The sequence below is a fragment of the Poecilia formosa genome, unplaced genomic scaffold, assembly GCF_000485575.1.
Source record: "Poecilia formosa unplaced genomic scaffold, Poecilia_formosa-5.1.2 Scaffold260, whole genome shotgun sequence".
NCBI lineage: Eukaryota > Metazoa > Chordata > Actinopteri > Cyprinodontiformes > Poeciliidae > Poecilia > Poecilia formosa.
The window spans coordinates 845,318-866,722 of record NW_006800199.1 but is presented as its reverse complement, the minus strand read 5'-3'; the positions used below and the strand labels follow the sequence as shown (position 1 = coordinate 866,722).

General features: G+C 38.5%; 1 protein-coding gene across 2 annotated transcripts in view; it reads right to left on the bottom strand.

Moving 5' to 3' along the window:
• LOC103150711 (guanine nucleotide-binding protein G(i) subunit alpha-2-like) overlaps nt 1-21,405 on the bottom strand; it is a 48,987-nt gene that overhangs the window by 8,304 nt on the left and 19,278 nt on the right. The window contains exons 1-3 of one of the 2 annotated variants that reach the window (XM_016680864.1): nt 6,737-6,749; nt 4,159-4,166; nt 1,591-1,633 (exon numbers count right to left, since the gene is read on the bottom strand). In XM_016680864.1, coding sequence (XP_016536350.1) covers nt 1,591-1,595 — 5 coding nt within the window. In that variant the 5' untranslated portion in view covers nt 1,596-1,633; nt 4,159-4,166; nt 6,737-6,749. Of the gene's footprint in view, nt 1-1,590; nt 1,634-4,158; nt 4,167-6,736; nt 6,750-21,405 lie in introns of those variants that run through there. The other variant, XM_007570431.2, reaches the window with a different exon arrangement.

Genomic DNA, 21,405 nt, shown 5'->3' with positions numbered 1-21,405 from the left:
ACTCATTTTCTGAGATTTTGGCCCGAGAAATAAAAAGCAAGACGTCAGTGTGTGACTGAAAAAGCACGAGGCTAAACGAGAAGCTGCTCAGCTCGGAACCAAACAGAACCATCTCCCCCGGTGTGTCACGGCCAAGATGCTCAGTAGCTGTGTGCTGTGCTGAATGGGATCTAATTAAAATTCAAGTGAGCTCACAGTGGAACACTGTGAGCCCCAGCCAAAATTACTGAAAGCCCATGGTGTTTTCATCCTCATACAAACAATACAAATGATGTGTGAAGCGTTTAAGCACCAATCTTGAGTGTCTTGAAGATGATTTTTTTTTACTAATGTCCCTGAACACAAATAAATTTAATCTTTATTAAGCTTTTCTTCTAAGAATTAATGTCAAGCCAATTCAAATGCATGCAGACATGCTAGTGTATAATTTCTATACAATATATCAGTATGTAATCTGCACTCAAACTCAGCAGAGGTAATAATATAGTAACATGCAAACTATGGCATACTTGTAGAGGAGCTGGATGGTCCAGGATTTCCAAAATGTCATATCAGAAAATATCTGCAAAGACCTTCAGTAATTGGTTTATAATTTATAATAAAAATATGCTAAAGTGCATGTTTAGGGTTGTGATCTGGAGCATTTTGCAGCATCTGGGGGGAAGCCAGATCTTTAGAGTGCCCAACTAAAACCTGTTGCGTTAACAGGCTGTCCCGCCTGAGCTGTGGCTCTCTGCAGCTTGTCCAGAGTTACCAACGGCCTCTTATCTGATTAATGCTCTACCTGCCCAGTCTGTCAAGTTTAGATGGATGGTCTTCTTAGGTCTGCATTGGGGTCACACCATTTCCATTTCCGGACGATAGATAAAAGCTTAGGACTGACATGTGCCGTTTCTCCTAGTCTTTATGTTGTGTTTTTCTTAACAGTGTTCTCTAACAAACCTCGGAGGCCTTCACTGAGCAGGTGCATTTATATTGGGGTTAAAGTGCGCACAGATGACTACATTTAGTTAACGGGTCACTTCTGACGTTGGTACTGGATTTTATCTATGGGTTTTAGGTTAAACGGGGGCTGAATACAGTTACTCACCACAGTGCTAAACTTTTTTACCACAAAACAGTTGCAATAAAGTATCATTTCCCTTTCATTAAATATTTATGAGCACCTTTCAGTCAACCTATTACAAAATAAAAAATAAAAAAAAAAACCCATTGAAATAGATTGTGGTTGTAATGTGGTGAAAAGCAAAATGTTCAACGGGTATGAAGACTTTTCCAAGACGGAAGAGTCTCAAGTGAATTTTATTCTGTGATGACAGCTCATGTTCCTGGTGCTTTTACTTAGCAAACTACAAAGAATTACTTTTCAAAATGTTACATTTGTTCGACCCACCTCTGATGATATGCTGCTTCCAAAACAGTAAAGCTCTTGGAAAACATGGATCTCGTTCCTTAAATTTCAGATCTTTTCCATGTAGATAGTCTCGAGTTTAAATCAGCACATCTATGTAAATAACTGCTAATTCGGTTAAAACAATAAGCTGGGATTAACGAACGGGAGGAAAGGCGAAACAATGAGCAGCTACTCACTTCATCTGCTTCACAATGGTGCTCTTCCCCGACTCGCCAGCACCTGCACAAAGAACAAAAACAGGCAGAGGTTAAAAATATGCTCCTGTTAGCTGAGAAATGTAAACAGGCAGCCAGCACGGCTGTCGCACATCTGGACCCTCGTCTTAACCCCTCCGCCCCCCCTTCCTCCTTTGGCTTCAGCACATTTTGCTCCTGGGCAAACCGTCTGTTCTTCCTCAGTCTGTACCCACGGATACTCTGCTTTCTCTAAAAGCCACTCGGCCGTCCACAACCCAAATTTAGATCACAGTACTTAATTTCCCACGCCTGCCATTCTAAACTACTGCGTAGGGACCACCTGCCGTAGTGTTGGCCTTTTTCTTCTTTCCAGACAAGTTACTAGATTCTGGTTAGCATTTTCGTGAAAATGTCTTGCACTGTCAGGATATGGTTTTTATTTGCCTCTGCTGTGTTTATTCTAACAGCCTGAGGGGAAGAGGGAGAGAGAGAGAGCTCATCTGCCACAAGGAATCCTAACACTTCTCACACACACACACACACACACACACACACACACACACACACACACACACACACGCATGCACACACACACCCAGAGGTGCCTGTCTGTGCACTCTCCATTCGCACTAGCCCGGGGTGAAGCCTTTCTGGGATGACCCTCAAAACACACAGCTATGCTGCATGCAGGCCTCACACACAAAATGAAGCCTCTGGGTGGAGATGAGCCAAGAACTTTTCCACAGACAGCTGTCAGCTCCCACTCTTTCAGGGAGCGGGAGTTCAGACCGACTAATAAATCAGAAAGCAGGCTACATTAAAACCGGGAAGAACATCTCGTGTTCAAAATACGATCAGAAATGAAACGGGAAGAAAATGAATTTCTATCCAACCAAATGACATCCTGTCTCTCTCTCTCTCATATGTATACACACACACACACACACACATTTCTTTATTTCTTTTTTATTTACTCTCATAGTTATAACGTTCAAACATGTCTAAGAAATTTACAAATGAGAATAATGGAGCATCCCTGCTATTAATCAGCCATTGTCTGTAAAAATATGATGAACTCAGAACCTGTTTAGACCTTAAACCTGGTAAGCTGTTACATTTTAAGGATGCATTTGAGCAGCTGGAAGGACTTTCACTTTCATGCCATTCAAGGGCAGCAATCAAGATTTACAGATGTAATTTACAAACAGAAATCATAAGGCTCAGCGTGGCTATAGGGCATATTATGATGAAAAAAAAGAAAAAAAAGAAAATCGCAAAACCTTGTATAAACAAAAAAAAAACAAAGCTATAAGTGAAAGTGCGCATTAGGGGACAATATGCTGCAGAAATAAAGACCGTTTAGAACGCAGTATTTGTTGGGGATTCTATTCTAAGAGTCAGAAATTTACACTTCGCCTGCCAATGCTATTTGTAGCTAATTGGAGCTTTGCTGCAGCAGACGGATGACGAAGCTACAGATGCTGAAGATGGTAGAAAGTGTCTGACCAGATGAAATAAAAAAAAAAAAAAAAAAAAAAAAAGAGGGCCAAGAAAAANTTCTATTCTAAGAGTCAGAAATTTACACTTCGCCTGCCAATGCTATTTGCAGCTAATTGGAGCTTTGCTGCAGCAGACGGATGACGAAGCTACAGTCCCTGAAGATGGTCGAAAGTGCCTGCATATAACAGATAAAAAAAAAAAAAAAAAAAAAAAAAGAGGGCCAAGAAAAACGGGGATTTCTTTCCACTCTTACATCACCATCACATGATTTAACAATAATATCGACACTGCATCATGCTGCCTGTTACACATATGTTGTGAAACAGGAACTATCAAAATGTCTGTATCATGTCACAAAACAACAGTGAGTGGACCAGGAGAGGCTTTTTAGCCCGGTGATAAAGACAAATGTAGGTCTGGGTTTTGGAGCCCAGAGAGTCTAAAGCCCCTGACAATCTGAGGTAATCTAATTTAAAAGGTAATCCATTAATAATTGTTTGTTTTACATAAATAAAAGGCTCTCCTGTTTATTGATCTTCTAAAACAACAAACCTCCAAGTATGTAATTGTCAGGACTTACAGATTTTGCGTTATGATTCACCCATGTATTTTTTTGATGGCTCTCTACAGAAGAAGGAGGCCTGACAGCAGCCACAAGTCTGAACTGTTGGCTGCATCAATGACGCCGTCAAATATCCCTCCATAAACTGCTGGGACTGAAACTACATCGTCAATATCTCATTTAGATGGGAGAGAAAAACTACAGCAGAATACACCCTTAATTTTGCAATGCACACAATATATCGTAATCCCAACATCAGTCTGTGCGATACTCATATTGGAAATTACTGTTTGGAGTGCAATCATTTTTGGTTTCGATACTTCCAAGTGTTGCGACCTTGCACTCACCGCACCAGATGCTCACATTGGATATAAGTGGCATTGCTCAAAATGCTAAAGGTCACAAATAAGATGCAGAGAAAAGAAGAAAATAAGCATATATGGCACCTGAATTGTTACTGCAAGTTTTTCTCAATGTATTATTTTCATCACAAGATTTTCTACAACCCTGCAGCCTTAATGCACACCAACATTAAAGGCTTTTACTTTGAAATTTGAAATAAAGCTCATTATTTATGCAGTCAGAATTATGAAGAAATAGATTAACATCTGTTAATGTTACAAGGTCAACGTACAGGTTAGCTTATTGGTGAAAGATTGTTCATTGATTCAACTCACAAAGCTCAACTCAGGGACTCATCTCGAGGCTTTAAACATGAATCCGAAGTAAAACTCAATTCCACACGTGGGACTTTACTCGCCATCTCTGCTCCGCTCTTTCCAGGGACTCTGGTCAAATATGATATCACACCGTAGCCATAACCAACCAAAATAGCAACCCAATTATTAGACTGAGCGTACTTTAGAAAACATTCGACAATTATAAACTAAAATTGATCACGGAAAATTTTAAGCAAACACCCAAATTAGCTAAAAAAGGGGAAAAAAAAGTCAAAGGTAAAACTAAAGATTTTAACACAGCAGTCTTTGACAAAAACAAGGGGGAAAAAAAAATCACAACTTGTCCAAAAAGCACATAAAGGAAAACTGCAGTTTGGTGCAAAACAGATGCCTCTGCTTAGCAACAGGGCAACATGTGGGACAGTTGTGGCTGTTTCTGACTCGTAGGGGAACATGTGAAAAAATAAAAATAAAAAAATAAGTCACAGTAGAGGAATGCCAGCGAAAGCTCCCCAATAATTTCAGTGGTACAAGCTGTAACACATGCTTGTCCTTGACATTTCAAGACGGTTATGGAAGAGGTAAATGCAGATCAGCTGCTCTTGCAGAGGCATAAATCTACCAGCAAGAACATTTCAGGCTCATTCATTGACGGGTTGACGTCGTGACCGGCAGAGACGACTCAGACAAACCAGGGTCAGGAGTCCAGCTGCAGGCAGGCATCAGCTAAAGATGCTCCGGAGTTTCTGCTGTGGTTTTTAATGCAACTACTACAGAGCTGATGAGGAGAATCACTCATTTAAATGTACAGGTGTCATGGGGATTCTGATTTCGTTTCAAATGCTGTATAGGAACTGAAATTAATACATCCACCTTTCTTGATAGCAGATGAGAAATCAGCTGCTTTGAGCTGCTGGGTAATGACATTTAATCAACATTATCCCAGGGGAAATCTGTTTTTCCTCCTGTTGTACAAAAAACCGCTGCAGAGGAATGAATGCCAGGCAGCACAGCAAACATAAAGACAGTCATTGTTTTATTGTGACGCTTCAGCTTTTACCTGCATGCACATTTGGAGGGAGACAAAAGGCAAAATTACCCTCATTAAGAGCTTTTGCTGATGAAGACGGTGTCATGCTGGCAGCATTTTTCCGATTATCTTACGCTGAATACAGTCTTACTCAGAATGATCAAATTAAAATCCGGGCATCGTGCTGTTTTAAATTAGTACTACCGCGCCCTAATACGAATGTTATGTCATATGCTGGTATTTCTAGCATCTTGCAGCACACAAAAAAAATCTGTTTTAAAGTGCATGGCCTCTGCTCCAACAGTCAGTGGAGAACGGATTACTGTGATAAAGGCTCGGCGGAGTAGGAGGATGTAAAGTAATTAGTATCATTGAACCAGCAGTAACGTATAACCAGAAAAAGGGATGAAATACTCTGCAAGTCTGCATCTTGGACTGGTCCGCCCCAAACAAAGTGCTGAGGAAGCATGTGTTTCTCCATCAGTGGCTGTATCAGGGCAACGAGCGGCTTTTTAAAAGGTCAAACAAAAACAAATGATGTATTAGAGTTTCATTACTTCGACAACCTCCCTACAGTCCAGCTGCATGCTTCTTACTGCTTGCTAGAGTTTCAATGCAGAAGTTATCCAATAACGCATGCAAACAGCGAGGCCGAGTGTTTTCAGTTGAGCCAGTTGAACTTGCATTGCCATGGGGAAAATGAAAAGTCACAAAAACCATAACACAACCCAGAAACACACGAGTGAGTCGAGGACAAACTCACCTTTCGGTGCCTTTGGCTAATGATCTGGAAATGCACCATTAACCAGCCTAGAAATACAGCATAAGCATGGGCTGCTTACTGGTAACAAGGTATGACAAGATTTTACAGTGTTGCAGTTTCAAGACTGCTAGTGTAATTTTATTCAACTAAGAAGTTTGTTTCTCAAAGGATATCATCACACAATAATGTCAAACGATTATTAAAAAATAACAGAAAAAGAAAGACTAACAGTTTCTTAAAAAGAGGGTATGTAACGTCGACATTTTTTATTATTTTACACTTTAAAGTTATATTCATTGGCATCATAAGAAACAAAATTTCTGACCAGGTGCTTAAAGCTAAATCTTCCAGCAGTATAAAAAAATTTGACCTATACTGTCAAAAATGAGCAAACTCTAGTGTGTCACTGCACATTGAAATAATTTTATTTTAGGTTGCAATTCCTCAGAAGTCGAAATCTTTCCAAAACCTGATCATAGCTCTTTAACTTCTGACAGTAAATACTTTTACACAGCTTTAAAAACAAGTTTTAAAAAAAGCAGCATATTGGAATTTGTGCACCAAATTAAAGCTTTGTGACGTTTGATATCCTATTTTTATGCCGCCAACACAGCAGTTACACATAATATTAATTTTTGTAGCCAATCTTCATGCTACTACCATAAGACTGTGAATTTCGTTTTGTTTTTTTACCCAAGGTCATCACGGTGTGAGAATCATATACCAGCTTGTGCCAACACAATGATAGTAGAAAAACAGAACACAACGACCCAGTCCTCTTGAATATTTCAATCTCTTGTTTTCTGCAGAGAAGGGATCTTGGAAGAGATGCTGAAGATGCGTCACCCTCTGCTTTCTACAGGCCAGTGGCAAAGAACAGCGGAAGGTTTAAGTGTGCCAGGCAAGCTTTTTCCATAGGAATTCCTAATACGCCTGCAGCATGTCGAGCTCTGCTGGTGAAACGAGATGAAACAGACAAGTTGGAACATAAATGAAAAAAGAATGAGGGCTGCTCATGTGTCAAGATCCAGAACGAACTTCTTTTAACAATCCACTTATTTCTCTTTGTGCAGTTCCTTATCATAAAGCCAGAACTTCCTAAGGCCTGAAATGTACATTTTTGAAAGACCTTCCCCCGAGTAGCGTTGAGGCTTTTTACCATGTGTGTGTGTCTGGAGGGATGTGCCTGTGTTGGGAGCAAGCACAGCCTGTTCTGGTGGGACTGAGAGCAAGGCACAAAGGCAGCAGTGTGGGTCTCTGCTAGCCAAGAACACAAACCCGCTGTTGATGTTTGGGACTGGACTTCTCCAATCAGCGCTCGAGCTCAGTAGTTATTCACACTGCTCCGCCGGCTTTCACCCAGCATGACAACCATCTTAACAAGCCCCCAGCCAAGATCTTTATATGGATAAAGATGCCAGTTGATCAAGATCTTTGGTTTAGGGAAAATGACAAAATGAATTAAATCCAACAGCTGATTAGAAGTTGTGGAAATGGGTGGGTGTTGCCTTAATTACCAGTTTGACTCTTTGGTCGGTCTCTACTCATTGTTGCCATTGCAACTAAAAGTTGTAATGGATGATGGGTGGGAGGTGTTCACCAGCACTACCATCACTGCTTAGGGCTCTAACTTAGCTATGCGCCACAGCATCAGGATATAGAAGTTATGACCGGTTCCTTTTTTTTGTTGGGATGTTCGTAACTTTGCACTGAGGCCACTGGTACGACCAGCAGGACTTGGAGACATTATTCTGGAGAGGGTCAAAAACAACAACAACAACAAAAAAACTGTCTCTAATTTTCTGGTGTACAACCTGGGTGTGTAACTTTAGCTATTAAAAAAAACTCCCCACTCTGTTAAGCTGGACAAACATTAGATGAGATTTTCATGAAGGCCAGCTTTTAAATTTTCTTTGCCAAACATGTTGTCAGAATGTTTTTACTGGCAATGTTAATGACTAAAAAAGGGAAAATAGCACAATATTTATTCATCCATCAATCTATGGATTGATTCATTGATGGATGAATCAATGAATCAATCCATAGATTGATTCATCCATCAATCTTATATATATATATATATATATAACTTTTTTTGTAATATTTTGCAACAGGTGGGACATATTTGTTGCTTTTTCAACAAGATACAGGTGTAAGTTGGTGCTAAAGTGATATCCTTTAATAAGTCAATTACAAAAGTGTTCCTACATTGTGGTTTTACAAACATAATTAGTTCCAACACAGAGTAGTTACTTCACAGCATCTGAGCATAACAGACAGGAAGACTGATTAAAAATTTGAGCTGCTAAACAATTGGGTTCTAACGTTCTGCAACCCAGGAACATTTTAGCACAATGCAGCCATCAACTTGAAGCATTACTTATGACTGCTATACGAGTCCTGCAGAGAGTTTTTTTGTTGTTGTTTCTTTGCAAGTATGGCTTCTAGAGAGGTGTGCAGGTGTGCTCAGGTGAAGAATGGATTTTTCCAGTTACAAAGACAGTGGAGCAATTAAACTCTCAAGAGCTCAACACTGACAATAAGCTCAGACTTGTCAAAATATTTTATCCTTGACTCCTTTTGACCAGAGAGGATATTAAATGTATATTTGGTACCAATGAGATTTCTTCTATGGTTAAGATCTTTGAGGAAACTAAGTATATTTTGCACGATATCTCACGTGAGGCACTTTGAACACTGCAGAAAGCGGCTCTGATATTCTGCATGCAAGTGAATTTCTGAATAATTTAACCTTTTTTTTTTTTTTTACTTGGATGCTTCAAAACTGTAAATCGTTACAATTTACGTCCATAAACATTTCCCAGAGAAGAAAACACTTTTTTGATTTGAATACAAGTCACGTGAAGTTTAGGGAGATCCCTTTTGATGCCCTGATGTCCTGCAATCCTTTTTTCTCCGCTTTCTGAACTACTGTCCTAAAAAAAAGAAACTGAATTCGTCAAAGTCCGAATTGGCAGGTTAGACTGGAAATCTGCACCAGGAAAAGCTTGATCCGTGTGACTATTTATTGAATGAACACTGATGTCTTTTATGAGAGTTCACAGCCGTCCTCGTGCCTGTTGCGTGTGACTTCACTGTCTATTTGGTAATCAAATTAATCTTCCGTCATTTCTCAGACGCTTCCTCTCACTATCATCCGCCACCTACACACCATCACCGAGCGGCCCTGTGCCTCCTGTTCTTCTTGGCTACATGTTGAGAAATGTGCCATCCTGGATTCGAGACACATGTGCCACTTCCTATTCTCGGAGCCCGTGTGGGGAGGAAACGGCAGCAGCTTGCGCGTCCACATTGGTCCGACTGAAAGGCTGGGACGGAAAGAGTCGGTCTCATCGGACAGATGGCCGCAACGCCTTAGGCAAAGACCAAGTCTGGACAGCGTGGTGACAGCTGCTGCAAAAGCAGAGGGATCATAAGACCAATTTCACTTCCACTACATGTACTGAGTGGATGTGACACCAGACTATGGATGGTTGCTTTATGACAATTCCTGTCTCTTAAGGGGAACGAGACACGTCCTTCTCAGTATTTGTTTTCCATTTAAAGAATTAGAAAATACAAATCCCTGGTATTTTACCTTGTGTTGGCTCTCTCAAATGTATTCTAGTTTTAATTACAATGACGGACTATTTAGCAAAATTATTCGGTGCTAATAACATGCAGGTTTTCCAAACTTCTCTATGGTTTCAATGCTTACTCTACCAGAAAGCTTCAAATGCTTCTCACAAGAACTATTACAGGGTATGCAAAACAAAATTTAGCATTAATATCTGACAGCAGTTGTTGAACTTAGTAATTCATACTATGCATACAAAATTCAGCCAAATGAACTATTCCTGGGTTCGTACCCATTTTTTATGCTAATATGCCGTTTTTTCCAGGCTCCTAATCAGTTTTAGTAAATATAATTTCATATATTCACAATGAAATTAAGTCAGATTATTATCGCTTGTAAATTTAATCTACAGTCACCATAAACTGCAGATTATGCAGACAGACTTGGAGACAATTTTTTGTAAGAATGCAACTTTTCTTTAGTAATTAGCAGCTACAACAATTTGTCAGTAATTGGAAGTTTAATAGAATTAATTTAAAGGAATAATGGGAAAAGAAAATGAGGCAGCTGCTGTACGAGTGAAAAATTAAGTCATTACAATTTAGAAATACGCTACTTTGTTGTTTCAAAGAATAAATGTACTGTTTTGTGTGATTATGCCCCCAAGATGCACTCAGACGTCAAAGCGTTGCGCCGCGTCTCCGGCTCAAGAAGAAAAAATAAAAGACGTCCTCTTTCCTACAGCGCTCAACCTAAATTTAGAGAGTTAAGGAAAACGATCCATGTGAAAGGCAACGATGTAGAGAAAGCAGCAGGTCATATGACTATGTGAAGACAAAGCCAAGGGACAATTTATTCAAAGGACACCAATGGAACGGTGACTTGGGTGGAGAAACCTAACCTGTACTGTCAAGAATCTACTGACCAGACTGAACATTAAACAGAGCAATAAACAGTTTTTGGGACATTATAGCTGAACAGTTTCAAGTGTGATAGAAGGATACCAAAATACACTGCAAAGATTCTGACCTCAGTAATTAATTGTCGCCCCACCCTTGATATTTCTAACTCTGAACAGCCAACAAGGAATCCGGTCAAACTGACACCAAGCTAAGTCAGACACTTATTATTATAAACGACTGTTATGTTGCTTACTCGTTTCATTGGTCATCAGTTGTATATTTTTTTTAATCTCTTGATTGAGCAGCTCAGCACTAAAGACTGCTACCATGCCAGCAGCATGCACCATTTACTAAAACTGAAAACATTTTAGCAATATTTGAAAAAATGATAATAAATCTTGTGACATTACTGCTTCCTCGAGTTGTTTTTACATCTTGGAGCAGCTGATTAGCCTGGAAGTGTTTCAGCAATAATATTGCAATTGAATAATTTTCTGAAATCCTGCAGAACTCATTACACATTTTACACGCTGGTAAGGCGAGAATAAAAGCCGTTTCATGATCCGACACCATGTTACTGTCCTGACTCCAGGCTAAAATCTGGGCTGGCATCGGTGCCATTACAAGGCAAAGAATATTCTTCTCATACATAAACTGGTCCCTCTTCAACAACCACTCTAAACCAATTCACCACGCGCTGTTTGCTCACTTGGGAAGTGAACATAGATCGACGTACAAAAATAAGACAAAGACATTGATTGTTTTCAGCTGAAAGCCAGTGGCACAAAGTTTCCCCCGATTGTTATCGAATCAGACTCCCCAAGTGCATTTTGATCTCTATCTTTCTCTGTTGGAAGGATGAAGTTCTGAACTGCAAGTTATCAAATGCTGCAAAAGTGTAGCTGGAAACATCAGGGTCACAAAACAAAAAGCTCAGTTGTGGTTGAAGTGCAACCAAGATGGAAGCTCTAAATTGTTTAACTGAACAACATTTTGAACAAGGTTAAAAATGATTAGAAAATGTCAATGACTGGAGGTTTTAAACCCAGCATCGTCACAGCAAAAGCCACTTCATACAAATGTTTAAGCTTCTGAAACTAAAAGCAGCTTAAATAAGCCAGAGATCGTGGAGATTCTCCACTGGAATTAGAAACCTGAAATTGCCTTTTTACGAGTCAGGAAGCACGAGGGAATGCAGCCAGAAGATAAACCTGAATCTTAGCACATGTTTAATATTCTCCCACATCCAGAAGGCCGAGGTAAGATTTAAAGATGCAGAGTCAGGCATTGAGGTGGCCCTAAGCTCAGGGGCCTTTACTGAATCATGAGAAACGAGAATATGCTCCTGATGCATTATAGATACATCCATTACGATCCCCCGCCCTTCTGCACTGATCTTTGTTACCAGACGTGTACATATTCATATGTGGAGGCACTGAAAGAAAGGAGGGAAGAAGGAAAGATTCCATGAATTATGAATTGGTGCATCACAATATAAGCCAGGAGCTGTGGAAGAACCAAACTGCTGGCATTTGAAGAAATTTGCTTCGTAATGAAATCCACAGAAGTGAGGAAAGGTTGAACTCGGAGGATCCCAAGATACTTTTCTTCTATATTTTAGTATTAGAGACAAGACTAAGATGTAAAGCCAGATGGAAGAACAGAAATAAAAGTACACTTACAAAAATAAAAGGTATAAATCAAACTGAACAAGATTGGAATTATGAGAATGAGATCAAATAAGAAAAAATTAATACATTTAATTTGTTTTTGGGTGTGTTTTTTTGACAAATGACTGTACTGTAATAAGTGTAAAACATCTTTTACATTTCATCTAATAAGTACCGCACTCTGCCAGCAAAAGTCGATCCTAAGTGGTCCTAGAACAGGATCAAAATTAGGTAAGTGTATTATTTAGCCGATTAATGTTAGTGGTGAACCCGAAGCTACAAATCAGATCCTAACTTGAGCAGCAGGCTTTGAAAACAAAATAAAATAGATATGAGCAAATGAGGCTTTTCCTGACAAATCCTGATCTCCAATTGTTTTTTTTTTTTGTTATTTTATGTCTGATCTTCCTATTCCAACACTGAATCATCCTGAAGATTATAAAACAGATTCCAACTCCAGATGCTACTACACTGTAACTTGCAGATGAATCAACTCTCAAAACACAAATGACTGAATTCCCTCCTCAGCTGTCATTCAGCTCTGCAGAGGCAACGAGCATTTCATTTGACGCAGGAGTCTCAGGAAACCGTGGTGTTTTTACCTCAGATGATCTCTCTTCCTCCGCTCCCCCTAAAGTCAGAGAGTGGGGGGAAACACAGTTATACTTGAAAGTGATTGGTCTGAAACTGACATCCTGCGCAACTTAATCAGTAAGACCTCGAGGTCTAATGGCAATCAGGAATCAGGAAATTATTCAGTAAGAAACCCCCCGCCCCCAAAATTAAGTCAAATTATATTTGATCACATTTTGTTTATTACACTGAAATAAAATAAGGTTTTATTAAATGGAATTTATTATCATTTATATTTATTATTATCTAATTCATGGATTGTGGCTTTTAACTGTTAGGTAAAACCATCTGGTTCAAAGATGGTTCATATTCTCCAGTCACATTGTAAATGCTAAATAAACTATTGGACCTAAATCGACAATTTATTAATGACTTGAGGATCATTAATTAATTGTTAATCAGCTTTTCATAGGTTCTCTTAAATTCACAGACACGAGGATTGTTCTCAAGATCATTTTAAAAAGGAAACTCTCAGAAAATGTGAAAAACAGTTTATAAGAACAGACAAGAAGAAAAACACAGCAGAGTTCCACTAGAATAATCTTCCAAACACCTTTTTAACAAAATGAATTATGACGGCGATCAAACGGCGACGCAAATGTTGCCGATTTTTGTTTTGTTTCGCACCCCCTACATGCGAGACCAAAGTTGTTCACGCAGTTGCCAGCCTCCAGCCTGTGCAGGGATAATTACTCAGAGCCGAAAGGCCATCCATCAAAGAGCAGACGAGGCGGCCAAGGCTGAGTGTGACAACCGACCCCTCCTCGCAGCCTTAAAAATCAGACGTTGCCCTGGCCTTGAAACCTGGACACATGAAAGACCCGAGCAGACCAATGCGGCCGACACGGCCAAAGCAAACGTCGTCGCTCAGCATTTCAGCTCGAGCTAAAACGAGTCTGTAACTTCCACATGAAACATCCCGTTAAAAACTAACTGAAACTGCAATAAAGAGATTACTTAAAATAGACTACTTTAAATTTAACCAGACAAATCAGTTGAGTACTAGAGCTCATTTGCAACGTCAACTTGGCCAAGCAAAAGACAAATTACAACTAAATCACAAAACCTATGCACAGTCATAGGAACAAAAGTTTAAAACGCCACATTGATACCAGTAACTGGTCCACGTCTAAGCAATCAAAATGAATCTGATTTTCTCCTTTACAATTTTTTTTTCTTTTATTATAAATGATGATAATGACTGATTTAACATCGTATCGTTAAAATGAAATCCCACATCGGGCACGTTTGTTTAAATGACAAGTCATATACATTTTTAGAACACCTAATTGGAGTAACATATGTATATTTTAACTGCTGCAGAAATAAAATTTATTTAAAAGCATTTTAAAATCAACATTTTTTTTAATTGCATTAGTTAATAGAATGAATTATTTATCCATAAAATAGAGCAAAACATTAATGCTGCAGCATGATTGGAATGAGAAAAATTCACATTGCATCTGGTGTGAATTTGGTAAAGTAAGCCTAGTTTGCTCTCATCAACACGTCTAATTTAAGTTTAGTGTAGCTTGTATAACAGATGGTGAAAATGGCAACCCTGGATAAAGGCATTTTTACAGCTGGGAAGGGTGTGAAACCGGATTTTGTGCTGCGTTGTATGATGCTAATCACTTGATTCCAGTCATAAGGCGAACACGTAAAAATGTCACGCCCTCCGATTTTATCAAAGATCTTGAAAGGCTAATTTGTTCAATTGTGATTGTACAAAACCCCAATTGCTCTGAAAGTTTATGATGAACAAGCAAACTACTGTGCCTCTTGAATTAAGCTACATGAATAGCACATGAAGTCAGATACAAAACATGAACGGGAAAAAAGCCGCCCCAAAAAAGACAGGAAGTTTATTCCTTCAGTGTCACTGCAACCTTTACTTGCAACTTGAGGGGAAAAAAAAAAAAAAAAAAATCACAGGAAATGAAAAGAGGAGGGGTGATGTGGGAGGTTTCTCAATAATTTGCACATTTTTATCTGAGTATACAAGAAGAGACTTGCTTTGCTGACATCCTTCCCAAAACAAAGTAGCTACTGTTGACTTTCACATTATGGAGATCAATGTGGAACAGCTAATTTAAATTGTCAAATGCTTGAATTTATATATATATAAAAAAAAAAAGTGGAACTAAAACATTGGGGCTGATTTTTATCAGGAGGCTCTGCCGCAAATAATAAACACTAGATGTATTAAACTTGCTGCACAAAGAGGAGACTCATCAGGAAGCAACAGAAGAAAAAAAAAAAGCCAATGACCCTAAAAAGGATCATTTCACCCCCCCCCGTCCCCCCCACTATTTACTTTAAAAATTCATTCTGCGTTTAGTTGCTTTGGAAAACTGAACAATTGAACAATTATTATTTTACTAATGAGTATATTTGCCACAATAATTGTGTCTTTGACATCTTTTTCTTTGCTTTTCTGGACAGAACAAATAAAGCAGCAAACGTTCACATCAACTGCATCTCTTCCCAAACCTCAGTCAATTTAATTTAATGGCTTGTTCCCCAGAGCAGGAGGCGAGAGTTTGTCCTTTCAACTGTTGCCACGAGCTGAAAAAGAAAATGATTTAATGTATTTGACCCAAAGTCCTTACATAAGGAACTTTTCACCAGTTGACATGAATTAAATTTATCAATTGGATTAGAATTAGATTGGGTTATGAGCCCATTACATCTAACATTTCTAAAAGCGTAAAATTATTCATTTGATTCTGATACAAGTTAACTGACTTGAATTGAATCAAATACAGCTTTTAGTGTAATTATTAGTGTGTCCTGTCTTATTATAATTAACAAAAAAAAAAAAAAAAAGGAGACAAAATTCCACACATTTTTTTGAGGACAATAATAAAACAAAGAAGTCAATCTTCTTCATTTAGCTTGGTCCTTGGAAGTGTGCAAGGTGTTCTGGCAAAGGTGAGAGCTCATCCCTTCTGACCTACAGCACTGAAACCAAACCCTTATGCCAGCACAATGCAGCAATGACAGATCTCTGACCCCATAAAACTTCTGGCTCAGAACCTGGATTCAAAAGCCCAATTTCTCTCAGCATGCAGCGCTGGTTATGTGAACGACCTTGACTCGTACCCACCCACCAGTTACCAGGCTGAAACCTGCCAGAGGACGGTGCACAGCGCCTCATTAATAAGACAAATTACAAGGACAGCTTATGACATTACCTAACCAGGTCCCGAGATACTACATGGCTCCTGCAGCGTGATCAAAGGTGTTCTGCCCTTTCCATCGTTCACACCAAAAGACCAGACGGCTGCTCTTTTCTTCCACCAAATCTCTGACAGATTCGCTGCCGTCAACTCGGCTTGAAATGTCAAACAGCGAACTGGCACCCTCATGGAGGTCTTAATTTATAGCCAAGTGTTGGGTTGTCTAAGATTTGTCAGGTTTGGAATATGACAGATGTTCTGTCACATCGCATTACAGGACTCCAAACCATATGACCAAAAATGTCTTTTAAAACCAAAACCTGATAACGTCAGTATACCTCAACTGTCCTACTCTCAGATTTTGACTCAGGAAGTGAAGAGTTATCGGAAAAGAAAAAATATCATACTATTTTGAGGAGCCCGTGTAGTAGTTAATCGTCACGCAATGAACTATTTTTACATAAATAAAGATATCACTTTAGACTGCAAATATAAGAAAGCTCGACAGTAAAGGGTGTCTCCTCAACATTTCATTGTAGTAACTCTGAAAAGCATACTTGATGGAGAACATATCTACCCAAGGGATGAGTCAGAAAAAAAATAAAATAAGCGTATCTGTATGAATAGAAGCAAAACCTGAAATTAGGATTGAGTTAAATTATTCCCAACGCTCTGCTGTGCTGTGCTTGCAGTTCCTCTCTGTGGGTCCCTGTTTTTGTGACCGAGTGAGAACTCCGCAGGAATACGGAGCACCTCCGCGCTCACAGAGAGCTCTTTGTGTGAGCACGCTGCCCTCAAACCAGCGTGTCTTTTGTTTATCCCGCTTCCTTTCAGGTTCTTCTCTCTGCAGCTGACCACAGAGAGCGAAGCGCGGTCAGGAACTCCAAGAGATGGAAAAAAATATAAAGTGTCTCAGTCAGTGAGAGACAGAGAGAGAAATGTAGTAATTTGAGGTTTTCTATGAGGTTCCAGATAGATTTAATGTACAAGATGTGTCAAATCTTCAAAGATGAGCTTTAAAATGCTTATTCTATGGGTTCCTCCTTAGATTATTTAAGGTTCTCCATATTCATCTTATTTTACCCTTGCTTAAACATTAATTTGAATATCCTGACCAGGCAGGAGTTCTTGACAAAGGCCGGTATAATTTGAATGTTTACATGTTAAATAAACTATGAATGACAATTCAAATTCATTTTATCCTACACAAGTCAAATATACAAGTTATTGTAGGTCATGCAAGGCAGACTGGTCAGTCATATCCTTTACAACTAAAGGGCTTAAGGAAGTTGAAAATTTACCTCGGTTCATTTTATGTCATCGGTCACAAAAAGATCATGCAACTTAAAAGCAGCAGAAGTTGAAAATTCCACGCAATTTATCATTTAGTTTATTGAAGCACGTCAATTCTTGCAGTTTTTGATTAAGTTTTGGTGACGAGACGAGAAAGGGAGCAAGTTACAGAACAGGTGGCCTGAACACAAACATCCTTTCAGGTGCAAGTTCACCTTCATTTCTGCCCTTCTAGCCCATTATTGTGCCAAAACAGACCTGTTTGCTTTCAAAACACACATTGCTCAATAGATAATTACCATAGCGACTGCCGATCTGAAACCATAAGCTATCTGGGTCCTTCCACACATACAATTACAGCTCACTGATCTCAACATGCAAGGTCTCTCATCAAACAGTTGGTCAGAGATGACCGGACGAAGCAGATTAATTCATTGGCATTGTTGGAGTTAACTCTACGCAAATAAAAAGCGTTCCTCAACAACACACCATGGCGACAAAGAGAGTCTATTTAAAGTGCAGCACATGAAAAAAAGTAAAGATATAATTTACTTATGAGATATAATTCAACGTTCAAAATGAGTGGCTCCTTCACAGCGAAGAGGTCAATCTGAGGTTCGTCACCTCAAGCCAAGATATAGTTCAGGCAGTGCTGAGCTAGATCTAATTAGTCTATTTAGTAACTGTTGTCTTTTCTGTTACAAATAAAAGAGATAACACTATGCATTTTTATTCTTATTTTTCATCTAAATGGTGTGATAAAGTGAACTCTGTGGTACTTTTACTAAAGGTTATTGGTAACACTTTATTTGAAGGGGGTTGAATAAGACTGTCATGACACTGTCATAAACATAACACCTGTCATGAACATGAATAAGCCTTCATGAATATTTATGACTGTTGTCATAAAGCGTCATTCGGTAAATTATGACACTTTTAATACAAAGTTGACATTATTCAAAATGTCTTTGTTATGACAACTTGACATTAACCAAGAAATCATTACTGACATAAATTTGTTATAAAAGTATTACTGACTGCACTTTAAAAATCAGGTAACTTTATGTTAGTAAAGGTAAAGTTTAAACAGTAATGATTTCCATTCATGAAGGAAATTCATGAAGGCTTATTCATGTTCATGACGGGTGTTATGTCACGTTTATGACAGTGTCATGACAGTCTTATTCAACCCCCTTCAAATAAAGTGTTACCAGGTTATTTTCAAAACGACTTCACCTAAAAATCTTTTCCGTTAAAAACTGAACTGCTGATTTGCAGATTCGAAGGAAAGTTGGCCCTCAAGAAAAAGCAATAATGCTCAATGGCTGGAAACTTTACAGCAACCAGGCTTTCTGGGAATGTCTGCAAAAGTTCAGAGAAAAGCATAAAAAAAAGCCAATCCCACGTACTTTTGGATTAAAGCAGACATTTAACAAATTTTTCACACAATTACTTACAATTTTCTATTTATTCCCCTCTAATTTTGAACAAACAAATTTGAAGCAGGTGGCTGAGTTTGAGTCAGTTCACAGAGGGCTCGCTCATGTCCAAAACCAGTTTACCTTTCCTCAGGTCAGACAGCCAGCAGAGCCAAGTCAGTACGTCACAGGAAGCAACTGCTGATGTAACGTTTTTCTTACCAGTTGACAAAACACAAAAAGCTGTTCTAAATGTGGCACTGGCTCTAAGAATCCTTAATACATGTTTGTCCAAAAAGGACAATAGCTTTTCTTTTTGTTTTGCTCTGCTTTTTATACTTCTTTCAGTGTTCTCATTCTGTCCTTACTTCCTCTTTACGAATTCACCTTTGGAAATTTTGCCAGACGGTGTCATGCTGTATTGCAGTTTGATGCTACAATCGTGATGATGTCACATGGTTCCAGTCACAGATACATGAACCAGTAGCAGATCACTGTGGTTTATGGTCTCACAAAAATGGTTATGAATGAATGAATGAATGAATGAATGAATGAATGAATGAATGAATGAATGAATGAATGAATGAATGAATGAGCCTGTTTGTGGTCACTGTATGAGGTCTGAAATAATGGACAGATAGGTTTGATAAGAGACTCTCATGCTGTGATCACCTTGAGTTTAAGTATCAGTTTCACTTCATAAACAGTGAAATGCAACAATTATTCCTACAGCTGCCACAGTAATGCAAAACATTGATTGTTGCAGCCATTATGCTGTTTAAATAATAAGCTATGCAATAGCCACTAAATCGAATAATAGTTTTCAAGTAAACATGTATGTTGCGTAAAATATTACACTTTCAACTGTAGTTTTAAAACTGCATTACCTTAATGAGGACTGTGCATCACACACCGACTGTCAGTGTTTTTGGTGACCAAAAATATTTGCAAAACGCTGAATTTGTCTCTGTCATAAAGAAAGAAAAAGGTACATTATTTGACTTCTTTTAGCCAGTTGACCAGCAGAGAGTTATAGGATGCTTTATGCAACAGGAGCAATACTTTGGCACAAACTAGGTTTTCACATCGTTTTCCCTTTTCCGATTTGACATAAAAATCAGATTAACCAGCAATCGTGTTCGATATTATTATTAATAGCAACTATGAAATTTGTCAAAATGTTGAAATAAGCTGCACTTTAAACAAACTACAACCTATAACTATAGCAACCACAAGCTGAAGTTTGGAAAACAAGGTTAAGAGAGGCCAAACATTTAGAAAGTTTCTGATCCCAGTGGCTTTCTTAAAAACCAAAGTGAGTTCAGTCAATTTTGGCAAGTAGTTACTTTAGGATCAGACTTTCATCTCACCCGTTGGTGAATGACTTGGCAAAAGAGAAGAAGAGTGTAGTTTTAGGGTTTAGACTAGGCATGCAAAATATTGCATAATCTTGCAATGGCGATAATATGAATCGATACATGTTGTGACAATTTTTTCCATCCTCTCTTTATCGCTGATAAATGCTTTCAACACTCTGTGACCTTCAGCATTTTGGACCAACTCAATTGTGTCCAATGTAAGCATGTGCTGTTGAAAGACTCTGTAAAACAGGCTGTTACACCGACGTGTACAATGGAAGTTCATAACACTTGGAATATCTTAGCCAACACTTACTGCACTCCTAACGGTTCTGTCCGATATGAATATTGCACAAGATGATGATAGATTCATGAAACATTGAGCAGCCCTAGCAGAGGAGAAAAGACACACTTCTATGCAAAAGTGGGGAAAAAAAATAAAAATACCTTGAAATATCATACACAAGCCAAGCCAGAGGTGGTTATTCTGGTGATATTTACAGAAAATTACAGTAAAACATATTCTGATAAGTCAAATTTACAAACAGACAAGAAATTTTAAGGAGCAGAGCAATGATTCTATGATCTGCTTTTCTACAAATTTGACTTGGATTTCAAACTTTTGCCTTCAATGTACAAACAATTGTTTACTGCCAGTTAAATAACCACTAAACTTTTTCTATTATATTAACTGTATCAATATCACGTGTGTTTTTATTTTTGTCACACACTCTGACATGCAACACAGTGTGTTTTACATGTTCCTGTATTTATGCAAAACGGACACGTTCCTACAGTAATGCTACAGACCAACAAGAATTCCTGTTTTATGTGAATATTTTCGTTGCAATAAAAAGGTGGCTTGGCAAAACTTTAATTTTGACTGGATAAAAATTAATCAGTCTTGAAACTTAACATATGAAGCCATCATCGTAAGTTGAATATGTAAGTTGAATATTTATGACTGGTATCCATTGGTTTACTGCCTGCCAACAGAATTTGTTTCTGAGTTAATTTTCAAATTAAAGTACCACAGTCTAAGAGCTATAAAGGTCACGAGTCCGATTTAGAAGAAAAAATGGGCAGTAAAAATTTGAAAACAGATTTTTGCATGAAATACTTATACTGATGTAATCATAAGACAAGAACTCAGTGAGGGATGCAAGTTTACTCTGTGCTGTTGCTATAGGGACGGGAAACACTGTGCTGTTTACTGTACACCAGGAAACGTTGATAAGCATTTGTTA